At 43.2% G+C, this 14,925-nt stretch overlaps 1 protein-coding gene across 4 annotated transcripts in view; it reads left to right on the forward strand.

The window, feature by feature from the left end:
• The window catches only part of DIS3L2 (DIS3 like 3'-5' exoribonuclease 2), a 432,959-nt gene that overhangs the window by 19,663 nt on the left and 398,371 nt on the right, over positions 1-14,925 (forward strand). For 3 of the 4 annotated variants that reach the window (XM_029615480.1, XM_029615482.1, XM_029615483.1), the window contains one exon: positions 11,234-11,392. The exons of the other annotated variant lie outside the window; for it this stretch is intronic. In XM_029615480.1, coding sequence (XP_029471340.1) covers positions 11,234-11,392 — 159 coding nt within the window. The remainder of the gene's footprint in view (positions 1-11,233; positions 11,393-14,925) is intronic. 4 annotated transcript variants of the gene reach the window in all.

The raw sequence follows: 14,925 nt of genomic DNA on the forward strand, positions 1-14,925 counted from the left end.
CTCTCCTTGCCACGTCCAAGTCCCAGCCCTATGTAATCCTGCCTTGCCAGAAGCTCTTGTCTTCTCATGGTGTCACTTTTGGCTCCATGACCTGACCCTTATTCTTGCCTTGTGGACTACGGGCCTTCAGCCTTGCCATGTCTTGTGGCCTATGGGCCTTCAGCCTTGCCTTGCTGCCTACGGCTTTCTGCCTTGCCTCTGACCTATCTTGCCTTGTTTCCTGTCTTGAAACTGATCTATTCTCTCTTGTATCCTGCCTTGAAGCCTTCGAGCCTGATCTGTCTGTTCCAAGCCTTGCTGCCTTGAGGCTTCTTTGTTCGGTGTTTCCTTTGTCTGCCTTGCCCAGCCTTGTCCGTCTAGCCTGCCGTGTCCAAGTCTTGTGTGCCTAGTTGTGTTCCTGCCTCTGTGGACTCTCCACTATGATGTACTGACCCCCAGAACTCAAGGGCTTCAACCTGTGGGGAGGGAGCTGGCTAGGCAGAAGACTGGCCCTTGTCTTGTCCCGAGTTCTGCTTTGCAGTCCCGTGCCACTCCCCAGGTGAATCTCCCAGACTCTGGGGCCTGTAACAAGGGTGCAGGCGTCTTCTTGGCCAGAATTTAGATCAATAGCAGTCATTGACGATTGCAGGGCAGCTGCATGGGCCTTTGTACGCACATTCACAAAGCATTATAGGCTGCACCTTCATGAAAGGGAGGAGACAAAATTCACCAGGGGAGTCCTGGAAGAAGCCTTATTTAGCCTTTTCCGCACGGGATGAATACAACTTTGGTACATCCCACGGTGAAGACTGGTTTGGCAAGATGAAGAGGAAGGTACAATTAGATCTTACCCACTAATATTCTGTCCTTGAATCCTGACAGACCAGTCAAAAATCCCACCTTAAGGGATACAAAAGAATAGGAGAGAGAGAGTAGAAAAAGCAAGAATATTTTCCTTTCTTTTTGGTGATATTTTAGGTAAGATCCCAAGCAGGAGCCCAAGGAGACCCAAAGGTAGATACCACTTCAAGTATAGCCCGTCAGGGTAGGTGACGAGGGCACACCTATTTTTCTCTTCTTTTTCATTTGCAACTGTAGGGTTTGATAAAATTGTTTATTTTCCTTGCTTAAGTTAAGCAAAACAAGGATCTGGGGTGAGAGGGAGACCAGGAGGTCTGTTCAACCGGGCAGGATCCCCCATGCAGTGGGGCAGGTCATTTGTTTTTTCCTTTTCTTTTTTGTTTTCCAGACGATTGTAATTAAATCAAACAAGGGGGGGGGTGACATGATTTTTTTTTCCTTGAGGTACATAAACAATATTAGAGAGTGAAGGGAGATGAAAGGGCTTAAGGACCAGCTTGGTTAAGAATCTACTGACTCTTTCTCTGCGGAACCAGCCTATAACGGATGGATCCTCGAGGAACCCTTCATCTGCTGGTAGAATGAAACTCACGGTGGAGACTGGTCTGTCAGGACTCAGAAAGATAATCAGCAGGGAAGATCTAATTATACCTTCATTCTCTAGAACAGTAACCAGATTGGAAAGCTCTGTTCCGTGGCATATATACATTTTCCAAGGATGTTCTTAACATTGAGCACAAATTTCCAAAATGCGTTTATGTAGGTCAGTGAGACTTCTGGGAGATTGTGTATGTAAATGAGACTTTGTTACTGTGTATGCAAGAGAGAGGTTGATTTTACACAGAAGATAGGCCACATGTTTAGGCAGCAACAATGCTAGTATTGGTAGTTAAAGGATACAATCCTAGCCAGTTCAGGGAGAAGAATGGGATTCCAGTTAGTTCTGATGGAGGTTGTAGAAGATCAGCTGAGTTTAGATGATGTCAATAATGCATCAACATAGATGGATATACTAAAAGAACCAACTTCTGTGTCTGGATTAAGTGTGTAGTGTGCTGGCCAAGTCTTAAATTTACTTAGCAATTGATGTTATGTCAAAGATTGTTATAGCATTGTACAGTACAGAAAAGGAGCCTGTGACCAATCTCTAGATTAGATGAGGTGACATGAATACAAATTAGAATTAAGCTGTATTGAAATGTTTCCAAATTGTTCATTGGAAATGCAGGGAAATGAGGAAGATCATTATTTTATTTATTTAAAACTCTTATATGCCTAATTCAGCATCATTCATTCTAAGCTGATTACCTCATATTATACATACATAGTAAATCACAATCAAGAGACGTTACATATGGACTTAGAAATAAACAGACGTTCACAGCGGTTGTTACACATCAATTCAAGGAATAAAATGAAACATTAAGGCCATTCTAAATGCATTAAAGGAAAACCTGCTTAAACAAATAAGTCTCTTCTTTTTTGTAAACATCTTGCTATCTGGTTCTTCCTTGAGTTTCCATGGGAGAATATTTCAGAGAATGTGGCTAACTATTGAGAGTGCTTGTTTACCAGTTTGCAATTGGCATTTTTTAATAGAGTGGACTCCTAGCAGAGACTTGTCAGCAGAACATATTCTAGCAACATTTCCCTCAAGAACAGAGGTTTCTCATTATCAGCATTAGTATCTCAGAATATATTCTATAACTTACTGGGAGCCAGTGGAGACATATCATCTAGGGAGAAATATGCTCTCCATGCTAACAACCAGTATTTTGAATTATTTGTGGAGTATGCAACTGGCTCTTAGGCAAGCCAATGTGAAGAACATTACAATAGTCCGGTATCAATGCCTGTACTGTAGTGCGAAAACTAACTTTGTAAGCACATATTTAAGTTGTCTTAAGAGGTGAAGTTGGTAAAGTGAAGACTTCAGATCTGCATTTAATTGAGGATATAATGTGAAATTAGAATCCAGAATAAATCCCATGTTTCAAACCTTTTCCGAGAAAGGGTGCGATTGGTTATTTAACTGTAATAAGTGCAAACCATAAGGAATTTTATCTTGTGATATTCATAGAACTTTGGTCATGTTAAGATATAATACTAACATTTTGGCCTGCATCCATTCTTCTTTTTCCTCAAAACAATACATCAACCATGATGCTGCATCAACAAGTAATACTGTATGTCGGCATAGATTTTCCCTTTACTCCATAAGTGTTAATGAGTGCACCAAATGAGTACAGATATGATGAATAGCACTACAAACAATGCTGAACCCTGGGGGATTCCAGATGTCATAATCCTTGGGTGGAAAATACTATCTACTTTTACTTGTTGGGTCCTGTTCAAGAGGAAAGGCGAGAACCATTGCAAGACAGTTCTGTCAGTGCCAACTGATTTTAAATGGTCTAACATCAAGTGATGACAGAGTGTCAAATCCAACCAATATATTAAGTAATGCTAGTAATAATAACCTATTCTGATTTAGTTCTCACATCATATAGTTGGGTATCGAAATCAGTAGTTTTTCGTACTGTGTCCCATTCTAAAACCACATTGACATGGTTCAAGAATATTATCTTCATCTAAGAAGTCCTGCAAATTGCTGCAGCACACATTTTTTATTGATTTTAGGCAATGGTAAGTTTGAGATTGGCCTAGTTGGACAGTTCATTTATATCAAGCACTTTTTTCCCCCCCCACAGGATAGATAGTGGCTCTTTTTGAGGTCTGAGCAGTAAACCCTCAATCAAATAGGCATTTGCCATATTACCGATTGGGCTCAATGAATATGTCTTATAGGGACTGAATGATCCAGAAAGAGCACAGATCAAGGGGCGAGGTCATTGCCTTTTCGGTCAATAGAATCCATTCAATCTTGACTTTAGATACTACTTTAAATGAACTCCAATGAGATTTTATTGGAGTAAATAATTTCACCAGTGACCAAAATTCTACTGACTTAAGTGAATCCTGGAGCAGTTGCACTTTAGTAGAAAAATAGTCAGAGATTTCATTACAATCTAATAGATACGACACTCCCTTCTGCTCTGGTTTTACTGTCAGGTGTTTAGTAATATAGTAAATGTCATCAGAAAAAGACCCAAGCAATCTTTCTTATTTATTTTATTTTATTCTTAGGGTAATTGTTGGTCTGTGCAAGTTATCCCAGTCAAAGCAAGTTTTCCTTTCACAAGAGTCATCAGTGTTTATCCCTTGCCCTTTTTATTTATTTATTTTAGGCCGACATTCGTTTGGAACATCACATCAGTTTCCAGATAACAAATAATGCAGCGTAACAAGGCTTTACAATAAAATTAATACAAACTGGGGGGAGGGGGGAGATGCGCTATAAAACTATAACAGGAAAAATGTATTTATTACCCGCCCCTCCAGAACAGACCAGGACAGGGTACAAGAAAACATACATAAAACAATGAAACTAACAAGCTTCAGACCAACAGTAGAGATGCGTGATAACATTTCTTCAAAGCTCTAAATCAACAGGAACAAAAAAATCACTGGAATGTCTTGGAAAACAGGTTTTAAGACGTTTCATAAGCTGTTTAGTGTCTTGCGTGAAATGTAATGTCATTGGGAATGAGTTCCATAGAGTGGGGCCGTATATAGAAAATGATAGCTCTCGTGTTACTGTTAAACAAGTTGCTCTAGGAGAGGGAATATCAAGTAGATGATCAAAGAGTCTGGATTGGTGTGTGGATCTGTAACATGAAGCTGATCTAAGGGGAGGAGACATTATGGAGAAGACTTTGAATGGTAGTGGCTACTTTATATTGGATACCCCAAGATATAGGCAGCCAGTGTAGGTTTTTTCGAATGGGAGTAATGTGATCTTGAATCTGAGTGCCTGCAAGTAAGTGCACGGCAGAATGTTGGATAATTTGAAAGGGTCTTGGAGTATTTTGTGGTAAGCCAAAATACAGGTAATTGCAATAATCGATGGAGAGAAAGATTAAGGCTTGGAGGAAATGTGCAAACATTTGATGGTTCCAATAGAGGCTTCAATGTTGTAACATTTTTAGTTTGTAAAATGCACTTTTAATGATTGCCTTAATCTGGGGAATCATCAATAATTTTGGATTGATGATGACACCAAGGTCGTGAACTGTTTGGTACAGGGAAATAGCATGGCCAGCAAATTGAAATGAAATGGGAGTTGAAAAAGGTGGTTGATGACTGAGAACAAGATCAGTTTTTTTTTAAAGATTTATTAAGTCTATTATTGAAAAGTCAGCTCTTGATGGATTGAAGACAAAAGAAGGCAAATTGAACTTTGGTTGTCCATGAGGATCTTAATGGAAAGAAAAATTGTATGTCATCTATGTATATAAGTTAGTAACACCTAACTGAGTAAGTAAATACATAGGGGAACAAGGTAAATATTAAAAAGTGCAGCAGAAAGAGCTAAATCTTGAGGTACCCCGGATGTAATTGGGTACCATGATGAGGCTGTGCCATTGAGACTTATCTGTTGTGAGCAATTGGAAATATATGAAGAAAACAAAGAGCAGACTGAGCCAGCTATACTAATTCCCGGTGGACAAGAAAACAGAATAGAGTGGTCTAAAGTGTTGAAAGCTGCTGGGATGTCTAATAGAAATAGGAGATGATATGTTCCAGAGTCAAAGCCATGGTGGATTCTATCAAGGATGGATACTAGAAGGGTCTTGGTGCTGTGGAACTTGCGGAAACTGATTCAGTGTTGGTCTAAGTTAGCATTCATTGAAGAATTGGGAAAGTTGTATCTGAACATTTAGACTCAGTGATTTTAGAGAGAAAAGGTAAAGAGGAGATGGGGGCGATAGTTGGAAAAATCAGCTGACTCAAGAGACGGGTTTAACTGATGCCCTCTTGAGAAGTGTTGGCAAGTGCCCAGAGGTATCCCTGTCTTTCTCTTTTGAACTCTGTTATTTGTTTATATTTACTGTCTTTGTCTTCACTACCTTCTCTAAAGAGGGCCTATGACTGGTTTAAGGACTTTTGCAGCTTAGCAGTGATAAGACTTTGTAGTTATGACCAATTTCCTATATTGTCTAAAAGCATCTTTAAGACTGTTTGTTTGTTTTTGCTTGCCTCATTCCTTGCTTTGTACCTTTTCTGTTCTGGCCTGTACATTTCTCTCTTAAAGTCCAAGGAGTCCTTTGAAAACCAAGGGACCCCCGGGGCAGCTTTTACTTGACGAAACATTCTTCAGTGGGACAACTTTATCTAACAATGAAGATAACGTCTGAGTAAAGGATATAACCAGGCCTTCTTCGTTATCTCCTGCAAAAGGTGTAAGAAGCTGCAACAGATGGGAACAGTAAAGGTCAAAATCTACGGGCCTCTATAGACATCTTTTCCTTCCTTATACTTGGGCATGAGCTCATCTCCTTTGATCCTGAGATTATATTGCATTGTAAAGTGGTCAGTCCAAAGTACTTCCTCTTTGTAGAGGCCAAAAATATCAGCAGTTGCAATCCAGGAGTTGGGTATTAAAAGTAGGTCAAGGGTATGCCCATTTATGTGCATGGGGAAGTCCACCATTTGTGAGATTTCTAGGGTGTTAATGACAGAGTAGATCATCAACATATTTTTAAATATTTTATTGAAATTACCTATTACTAGAAGAATTTTGCAGATTAAGTACAAATTGGTCAAGTGCTGAGCTAGATGGGAGTAAGTACTTTGATTTATATTCCTCCAGAGTTTAATCAGTCATAGCACCTATTCATTGCATCACATTGTTAATCCCCCATAGTTTGTTAGTCATATTGCTCCTGAATTAGAGAGAGGACAGTTATGTAAATTACCGTTACCCCGTCTCCCCACTGTTGAATTCTAGGGCAATAGTCATATGTAAAACTGAGGGGGAGGGTGGGCTGAGATAATTCAGGATAATAGCATCACTATGCCATGTCTCAGTTATGCAAAGATCATCTCTCAGACAATAAAAGGACTAGGGGGCACTCCATGAAGTTAGCAAGTAGCTCATTTAAAACAAATCAGAGAAAAATCTTTTTCACTCAATGTTTAATTAAGCTCTGGAATTCATTGCCAGAGGATGTGGTTATGGCAGTTGGTGTAACTGGGTTTAAAAAAAAAAGGTTTGGATAAGTTCCTAGAGGAGAAGGCCATAATCTGCTATTAATCAGTAAAGAATAGTAGCTTAGGATCTATTTAATGTTTGGGTACTTGTGACTTGGATTGGCCTCTGTTGGAAACAGGATGCTGGGCTTGCTGGACCCTTGGTCTGTCCCAGTATGGCATGTTCTTATGTTCTTTATGTTTCTGGCTAAGTCCTGCTTAATGTTTGTGCTGTTCCACTAGTGGTGGTCCAGCATGCCTGAACCTTATTGTAGCTGTCTGCGGAATTGGCGAATCTATCATCATCCGAAAACAGAGGAAGTAACTGGTTTAGTACAAAGTACTTTCTCCTGTGACGGGGGTATGTGTGTGTATTGGTGCTGTTCCAAGCATTCCAACCCCTTGGATTTTCAGTTGATGTAATTTAAAACATTTTTAAGTAGGTAATAGTTAGTAAAGTAAAATGTCACAATTCAAACATTGATTGAAAAAATGTCGCACAGCAAAGAGTCTCTAAGATGAATGCAACAATCAACATATATAAAACGGCATCCAGTTTATAGTGAATACAAAAACCAGTAAATATAAAACAGCTTTAGAGCGCATGCAGTTTCCACATTTTGATTGAAAAGTTTGCAATTTATTTTTAAATTTCATTGTATGAGTTGTTGATCCAGCATGCTGAAGTCACTGCTGCAGTTACTGGTTTAGGCATCCGCTTATTAGGATGCCTCGTCGGGTGCCTTTGCTCAGACCGATATGCAAATTACACCTTTACGATGTGTGCTACCTTTATTCATTTTGGTGTGTAACATCCTGCAGCTGAAACTGGTTACACTGCACAAGGAAGTCACTCCTCCAGATTTTACACCTTGCAGGGTTGACTTTAATGAGAAAAATATCTTGGTTCATGCTGGATTTGATGTGGATTGATGTGGATTGCCAGGATGTAACTCCAGATGCATTGGTATAACTCATAAGAACATAGGGACATGCCATACTGGATCAGACCAAGGGTCCATCAAGCCCAGCATCCTGTTTCCAACAGAGACCAAACCAGGCCACAAGAACCTGGCAAGTACCCAAAAACTAAGTCTATTCCATGTAACTGTTGCTAGTAATAGCAGTGGCTATTTTCTAAGTCAACTTAATTAATAGCAGTTAATGGACTTCTCCTCCAAGAACTTATCCAATCCTTTTTTAAACACAGCTATACTAACTGCTCTAACCACATCTTCTGGCCACAAATTCCAGAGTTTAATTGTGCGTTGAGTGAAAAAGAACTTTCTCCGATTAGTTTTAAATGTGCCACATGCTAACTTCATGGAGTGCCCCCTAGTCTTTCTACTATCCGAAAGAGTAAATAACTGATTCACATCTACCCGTTCTAGACCTCTCATGATTTTAAACACTTCTATCATATCCCCCCTTTGTCGTCTCTTCTCCAAGCTGAAAAGCCCTAACCTCTTTAGTCTTTCCTCATAGGGGAGCTGTTCCATCCCCTTTATCATTTTGGTCACCCTTCTCTGTACCTTCTCCATCGCAATTATATCTTTTTTGAGATGCGGCGACCAGAATTGCACACAGTATTCAAGGTGGGGTCTCGCCATGGAGTGATACAGAGGCATTATGACATTTTCCGTTTTATTCACCATTCCCTTTCTAATAATTCCCAACATTCTGTTTGCTTTTTTGACCGCCACAGCACACTGAACCGACGATTTCAATGTGTTATCCACTATGACGCCTAGATCTCTTTCTTGGGTAGTAGCCCCTAATATGGAACCTAACATTGTGTAACTATAGCATGAGTTATTTTTCCCTATATGCATCACCTTGCACTTATCCACATTAAATTTCATCTGCCATTTAGATGCCCAATTTTCCAGCCTCACAAGGTCTTCCTGCAATTTATCACAATCTGCTTGTGATTTAACTACTCTGAACAATTTTGAATCATCTGCAAATTAATCTCACTTGTCGTATTTCTTTCCAGATCATTTATAAATATATTGAAAAGTAAGGGTCCCAATACAGATCCCTGAGGCACTCCACTGCCCACTCCCTTCCACTGAGAAAATTGTCCATTTAATCCTACTCTCTGTTTCCTGTCTTTTAGCCAGTTTGCAATCCACGAAAGGACATCACCACCTATCCCATGACTTTTTACATTTCCTAGAAGCCTCTCATGAGGAAATTTTGTCAAACACCTTCTGAAAATCCAAGTACACTACATCTACCGGTTCACCTTTATCCACATGTTTATTAACTCCTTCAAAAAAGTGAAGCAGATTTGTGAGGCAAGACTTGCCTTGGGTAAAGCCATGCTGACTTTGTTCCATTAAACCATGTCTTTCTATATGTTCTGTGATTTTGATGTTTAGATCACTTTCCATTATTTTTCCTGGCTCTGAAGTCAGGCTAACCGGTCTGTAATTTCCTGGATTTCCCCTGGAGCCCTTTTTAAATATTGGGGTTACATTTGCTATCCTCCAGTCTTCAGGTACAATGGATGATTTTAATGATAGGTTACAAATTTTTACTAATAGGTCTGAAATTTCATTTTTTAGTTCCTTCAGAACTCTGGGGTGTATACCATCCGGTCCAGGTGATTTACTACTCTTCAGTTTATCAATCAGGTCTACCACATCTTCTAGGTTCACCGTGATTTGGTTCAGTCCATCTGAATCATTACCCATGAAAACCTTCTCCATTACGGCTACCTCCCCAACATCCTCTTCAGTAAACACCGAAGAAAATAAATCATTTAATCTTTCCGCGATGGCCTTATCTTCTCTAAGTGCCCCTTTAACCCCTTGATCATCTAACGGTCCAACTGACTCCTTCACAGGCTTTCTGCTTCGGATATATTTAAAAAGGTTTATACTGTGAGTTTTTGCCTCTACGGCCAACTTCTTTTCAAATTCTCTCTTAACCTGTCTTATCAATGTCTTACATTTAACTTGCCAACGTTTATGCTTTATCCTATTTTCTTCTGTTGGATCCTTCTTCCAATTTTTGAATGAAGATCTTTTGGCTAAAATAGCTTCTTTCACCTCCCCTTTTAACCATGCCGGTAATCGTTTTGCCTGCTTTCCACCTTTCTTAATGTGTGGAATACATCTGGATTGTGCTTCTAGGATGGTATTTTTTTAACAATGACCACGCCTCTTGCACACTTTTTACTTTTGTAGCTGCTCCTTTCAGTTTTTTTCTAACTATTTTTCTCATTTTATCAAATGCTCTGTGCACATGAATGGCCCGGGGCTCAATTCCTGAAACAGTAGGTGCATGTTTCTCTACAAACTGAGCAGATACGTTCCAGGCAGTAGGAGCTGGGATGAAGTTGACACTTATGCACCTACCTTTTGATTTAAAAAAAAAAAAAAAAAAAAAGTGCACAAGTTCTGCCCTGGAGGTGTAACTTTACACGAGTGAATCTCCTCGTGCTCCTGGCTACTTACTCGGGAATTTTCAAAATAAACGTCTGCATGCAAGTTCACGTTGAAAATCCTTGGTACAATGTACATGCAGGCGTTAGACTGCATTAAAAAGGATTATTTTATAAATGCCAGTATAGCAGTAAAGTTTTTTTTTTGTTTTTTTTTTAACTTTTTTGCAGGCTGTGCTACCTTTATTGATCCAACACAAAATTTATACAGAGATGATTTTCTGCATGAGCTTTCCAGACCACACAGGAACCTTGCTCTTCAGGTAGCTTTAGGAGATAGGTAGCAAGAAAGAGACAGCTCTAAAACCATAAAGTGAAAATAGTTCTCCAAAACAGAAGGGGACTGTCCATTGAAACGTGGGTCAAGTGGCTACAAAACCAGTCTCCCAAATGCTCCTGTTTCGTTTTAACCTCTGCAGTATCTTGCTCACACTCAGACATAGACCCTTAACGTACATTGCAGTGACCTCTCATGGCAGAGGAAGCAGGCTGCAGCTCCGTCTGCCCCCTTTCCATGCCCGCCAGCTGTCGTCACAGGAGGAATTCTTGGCTCCTCTTCTGTTTAATGGAGACAGTGAAAGCCCCTTCCTGGTCTCAGCTACTGCAGGGTCAGCCAAGCTGATGAAGAGTTAAGCCATTTGTTGTTTTGTTTTTTTTTTCCCCTTTCTTAGGTAACATCCCATACCAGTAAGGATTCCGCGGTCAGGATCCTGCTTTGCTGTGTTTAATGTTTGAAGGATAAAGATTCTAGGAAGGATTTTTGTATAGTATACAAGAATCCTTCAGGTAGTGGAGAGGAACATTTGTGTATGCACTTTTTAAAATTACAAACCGGTGCTTTTGTTTCAGGTGGCAAGAAGAGAGGTTTTGGAAGGATTAGAAACAACTCTGAGTCGGCCAGACCACCCCCAAACGCCGAGAGAAAGAGGCAGCTTTCCGAGTCCCAGGTTGAAACCGCGAGCAATTCAGACTGCATAATGAATGCAAGACAGCTGGAAACTCCCCGAGGTGTGTGTGCAGGCACGCGGACCTTAAAAAGTCAGCAAGCCAGTGAGATTTTGAAAAGTTCTAGTGGGGCACTGCTGAAGGCTTGGCAAAGGAGGAGTGCCAACAAGTTGACTGGATGTGCAAAATACATTACTATTGTTTGTGTGCCTGTCTGCTGCCTCCCTGGACTGATGTAATGTGTGTGTGCACGCGTTTCTCTTCTATCCTCCAGCTGTAAATCAATCCACTTTCTCCTAGGACAAGCAGGATGTGGGTGACATCATCCGATGGAGCCTGGCAAGGAAAACTTTTGTCAAAGTTTCTAGAAGCTTTGACCAGCACACTGAGCATGCCCAGCCTGCCGCTGTTCACGCGAGGTCCCCCTTCAGTCTCTCTTTTTCCGTGGTGCAGTTGCCTCGCGGTTCTAGGAGCTCTGCTTTTTTTCTTGTTTTCTTGTGAGAAAAGTCTCTTTTTTCCCATTTCCATCGTTGGGTCCCCCTTCGCGGTTGGCGCCTCCTCGGTGCAGTTGGTTAAAACTTCTGTTTTTCTTGTTTCTTGTGGTTGATTCCCGGGTTTCACCTCCCGGTGACTGCTGGTCATCGACCGTGCATCGGTATTTTTCTATGGCATCGTCCGGCTTTCCTCGGTGCCCCCAGTGCCCGCGGACCGTGTCCATCACGGATCCGCATGAGGTTTGTATCCTCTGCCTGAGGGCTTTGCATGACATCCGAGGGTGTCAACTGTATGACCAGATGACCCCCAAGGGCCATCGTGCATGCCTTGAGAAGATGGAGAAATTTTTTGGTTCTAAAAAGTCTGCTTCATCCACACCCGTGTCGGAGTCATTGACGCCGGGAGGTCGAGGGGAGCCCCTTGATATGCTCCCTCTCGCCACACCTCTTTCCACTTTTTAAAGGATCGTGGAAACGGTGACAGATTCCCCCCATGATCTCACCGGTTTCCAGGGCATCGGGATCCTCTGCCTCCTTGGCACCAGGGAAAAGACCGGGCCAAGCACCGTGGGAGGTCCCGCAAGCATTGACACCGGTCGCCATCAGTGCACGGCACCAGTCCCGGTGCGGTACTAGCGGCTTCCTTACCGCCACCAAAGAGACCTTGTTCCTTGGAGGCCCCATCCTCCAACGTTCCCGGGAGTTCCAGGCGTTCCCCAGTAATATCAGTATTGGGCACCGTGCCACCTCAAGGACTGAGGACAAGCTGGTAACGCCTCATCTCCATCCCTCAGTCCTGGCTTCACCGGACTTTCAGGACAAGTTGGACCACAGGGTGCAGACCGCGGTGCTCAAAGCTCTTTGGAGCATTGAGCTGCCTGCACCACCGGTCCCCATGCCGGTGCCGAGTTTCTGCCGTCTATTTTGGCTCCTCTGCTTGAGCGTTTGGACATCTTGTTAGGCGCCCTGCTATCAGTACAAGGTGCTGCCTTTTGGGTTGGCCTCGGAACCTCGTGTCTTCATCAAATGCCTGGTGTTGGTGGCTGATTATTTCAGGCGTCGTGCGGTGCACGTCTTCCCTTACCTAGACGACTGGTTAATCAGGAGCGATTCCCGCACAAGTGCGCTGGGTGCTTTATCCCTGACATTGTGGACTCTACAAGCCTTGGGATTCGTGATCAACTACTCAAGAATCTCACCTCTGTCTGTCTCCTCAGCTGGTCTTCATAGGTACAAGACTAGACATGATGCAGGCAAAAGCTTTTCTACCCCGCGATCGGGCTCTTGCCCTCACCTCGCTGGTGGCCTTCGTCCGCATCAGCTGGCAGGTGACTGCCCGCCTTCTGCTCCATTTGTTGGTCCACATGGCAGCTTCTGTCCATGTAACCCCTCTCGCCTGTTTGTGCATGCGGAAGGCTCAGTGGACCTTGTGGTCACAGTGGCGACAGGCCCCTCAGGACCCTGAGATGTGTGTTGCAGTCACGGAACCTCTGCTTGCGTCTCCTGGTGGGAAAACCTCTCCAGTTTAGAGCAGGGGATCCCCTTTCAAACTGCTCCGCCTCAAGTGATTCTCACTACTGATGCCTCTCAGGGCTGGGGAGCCCTTGTGGATGGCATCTATCTAATAAACATTCTTGAGCTTTGGGCGATCCGTTACGCCATATGGGCGTTCTTTGTGCGACAACTGGTCTCTGAAGTCCCTCTCCTGCGGGACTTGTCAGTCAGGCCCCTCCCCCCCCTGTCCGGCTGGGGACGGCACCTGGTCTGATCACGCAGATCCAGGGCACCCTGCACCATCCGGCATTGGCCTAATGGCTTGGATGTTGAGCGTAGTCCTTCAGCCCTTGGCCCTCTCGGACAGTGTCTTCCAGGTACTGGTGGCTTCTAGAAAGCCTTCCACCAGGAAGTCCTACAGTTTATTAAGTGGAGAAGATTCTCTGTCTGGTGTGTGGGGCATGGCTTGGATCCATTCACATGCCCCCTTCCTCAGCTGATGGACTACTTGAGGCATCTTTCTGAGTTTGGGCTTCAAACCAACTCAGTCGGGGTTCATCTTAGCACTGTAAGTGCGTACCATCAAGGTGTCCCTGGCACACTCATATTGGTGCAGCCTTTAGTAGGCCACTTTCTGAGGGGCCTACTCCAGCTGAAGCCCCCTCTTCGGCCTCCTGTTGCGTCCTGGGACTTAAACATTTTCCTGGCGCAGCTTATGCGGCCTCCCTTTGAGCTGCTGTGTTCCTGTGACCCGAAGTTCCTCACCTGGAAAGTTAAATTCCTGGTGATTACTTTGGCTCGTAGAGTCAGTGAGCTTCAGGCCTTGATCACGTACCCACCATACACGCGGTTCTTTCATGATTGTGTGGTCTTGAGTATGCATCCTAAGTTCCTGCCTAAGATCGAGACTGATTTCCACCTTAATCAGTCCATCGTTTTACTCATTTTCTTTCCTAGACCTCATTCCCACCCAGGGGAACAGGTTCTTCATACTCTGGACTGCAAGAGGGCCTTGGCTTTCTATTTAGATCACACAGCCAGTCACAGGCAGCTCTTTGTGTCCTTCGATACCAATAGGCTGGGAGTGGCGGTGGGTAAACAGATTTTATTCAACTGGCTGGTGGATTGCATCGCCTTCTGCTATATGCAAACAGGCCTTCCGCTGGCTGGCAGAGTTAAAGCTCACTCTGTGCGGGCCATGGCAACAGTGGCTAATCTGCGAGCAGTCCCTGTCGTTGAAATTTGCTGGGCTCAACGTGGAGTTCTCTTCACATGTTTGCGGCTCACTACTGCTTGGACAAGGATGGGCGTCAGGACAGTGCCTTTGGTCAATCCGTCCTGCGCAATCTGTTCCAGACCTGAACCCAACTCTTCCTGCCTTGTGCCCCTGGTGGGAGCCAGGCAGTCTCCTGCTGACCAACAGAGCCACAGTTGTTGTTGTGCCTGTGGGCACCTTGTTTGGCACCTGTTGGTCTCACTTGTTCCCAGAGACTGCCTGGAGCTTTGTATTCACCCACATGTGAGGACTACCATCCTGCTTGTCCTAGGAGAAAGCGCAGTTGCTTACCTGTACAGGTATTCTCCTAGGACAGCAGGATGTTAGTCCTC

Source organism: Rhinatrema bivittatum, chromosome 9, assembly GCF_901001135.1.
Source record: "Rhinatrema bivittatum chromosome 9, aRhiBiv1.1, whole genome shotgun sequence".
NCBI lineage: Eukaryota > Metazoa > Chordata > Amphibia > Gymnophiona > Rhinatrematidae > Rhinatrema > Rhinatrema bivittatum.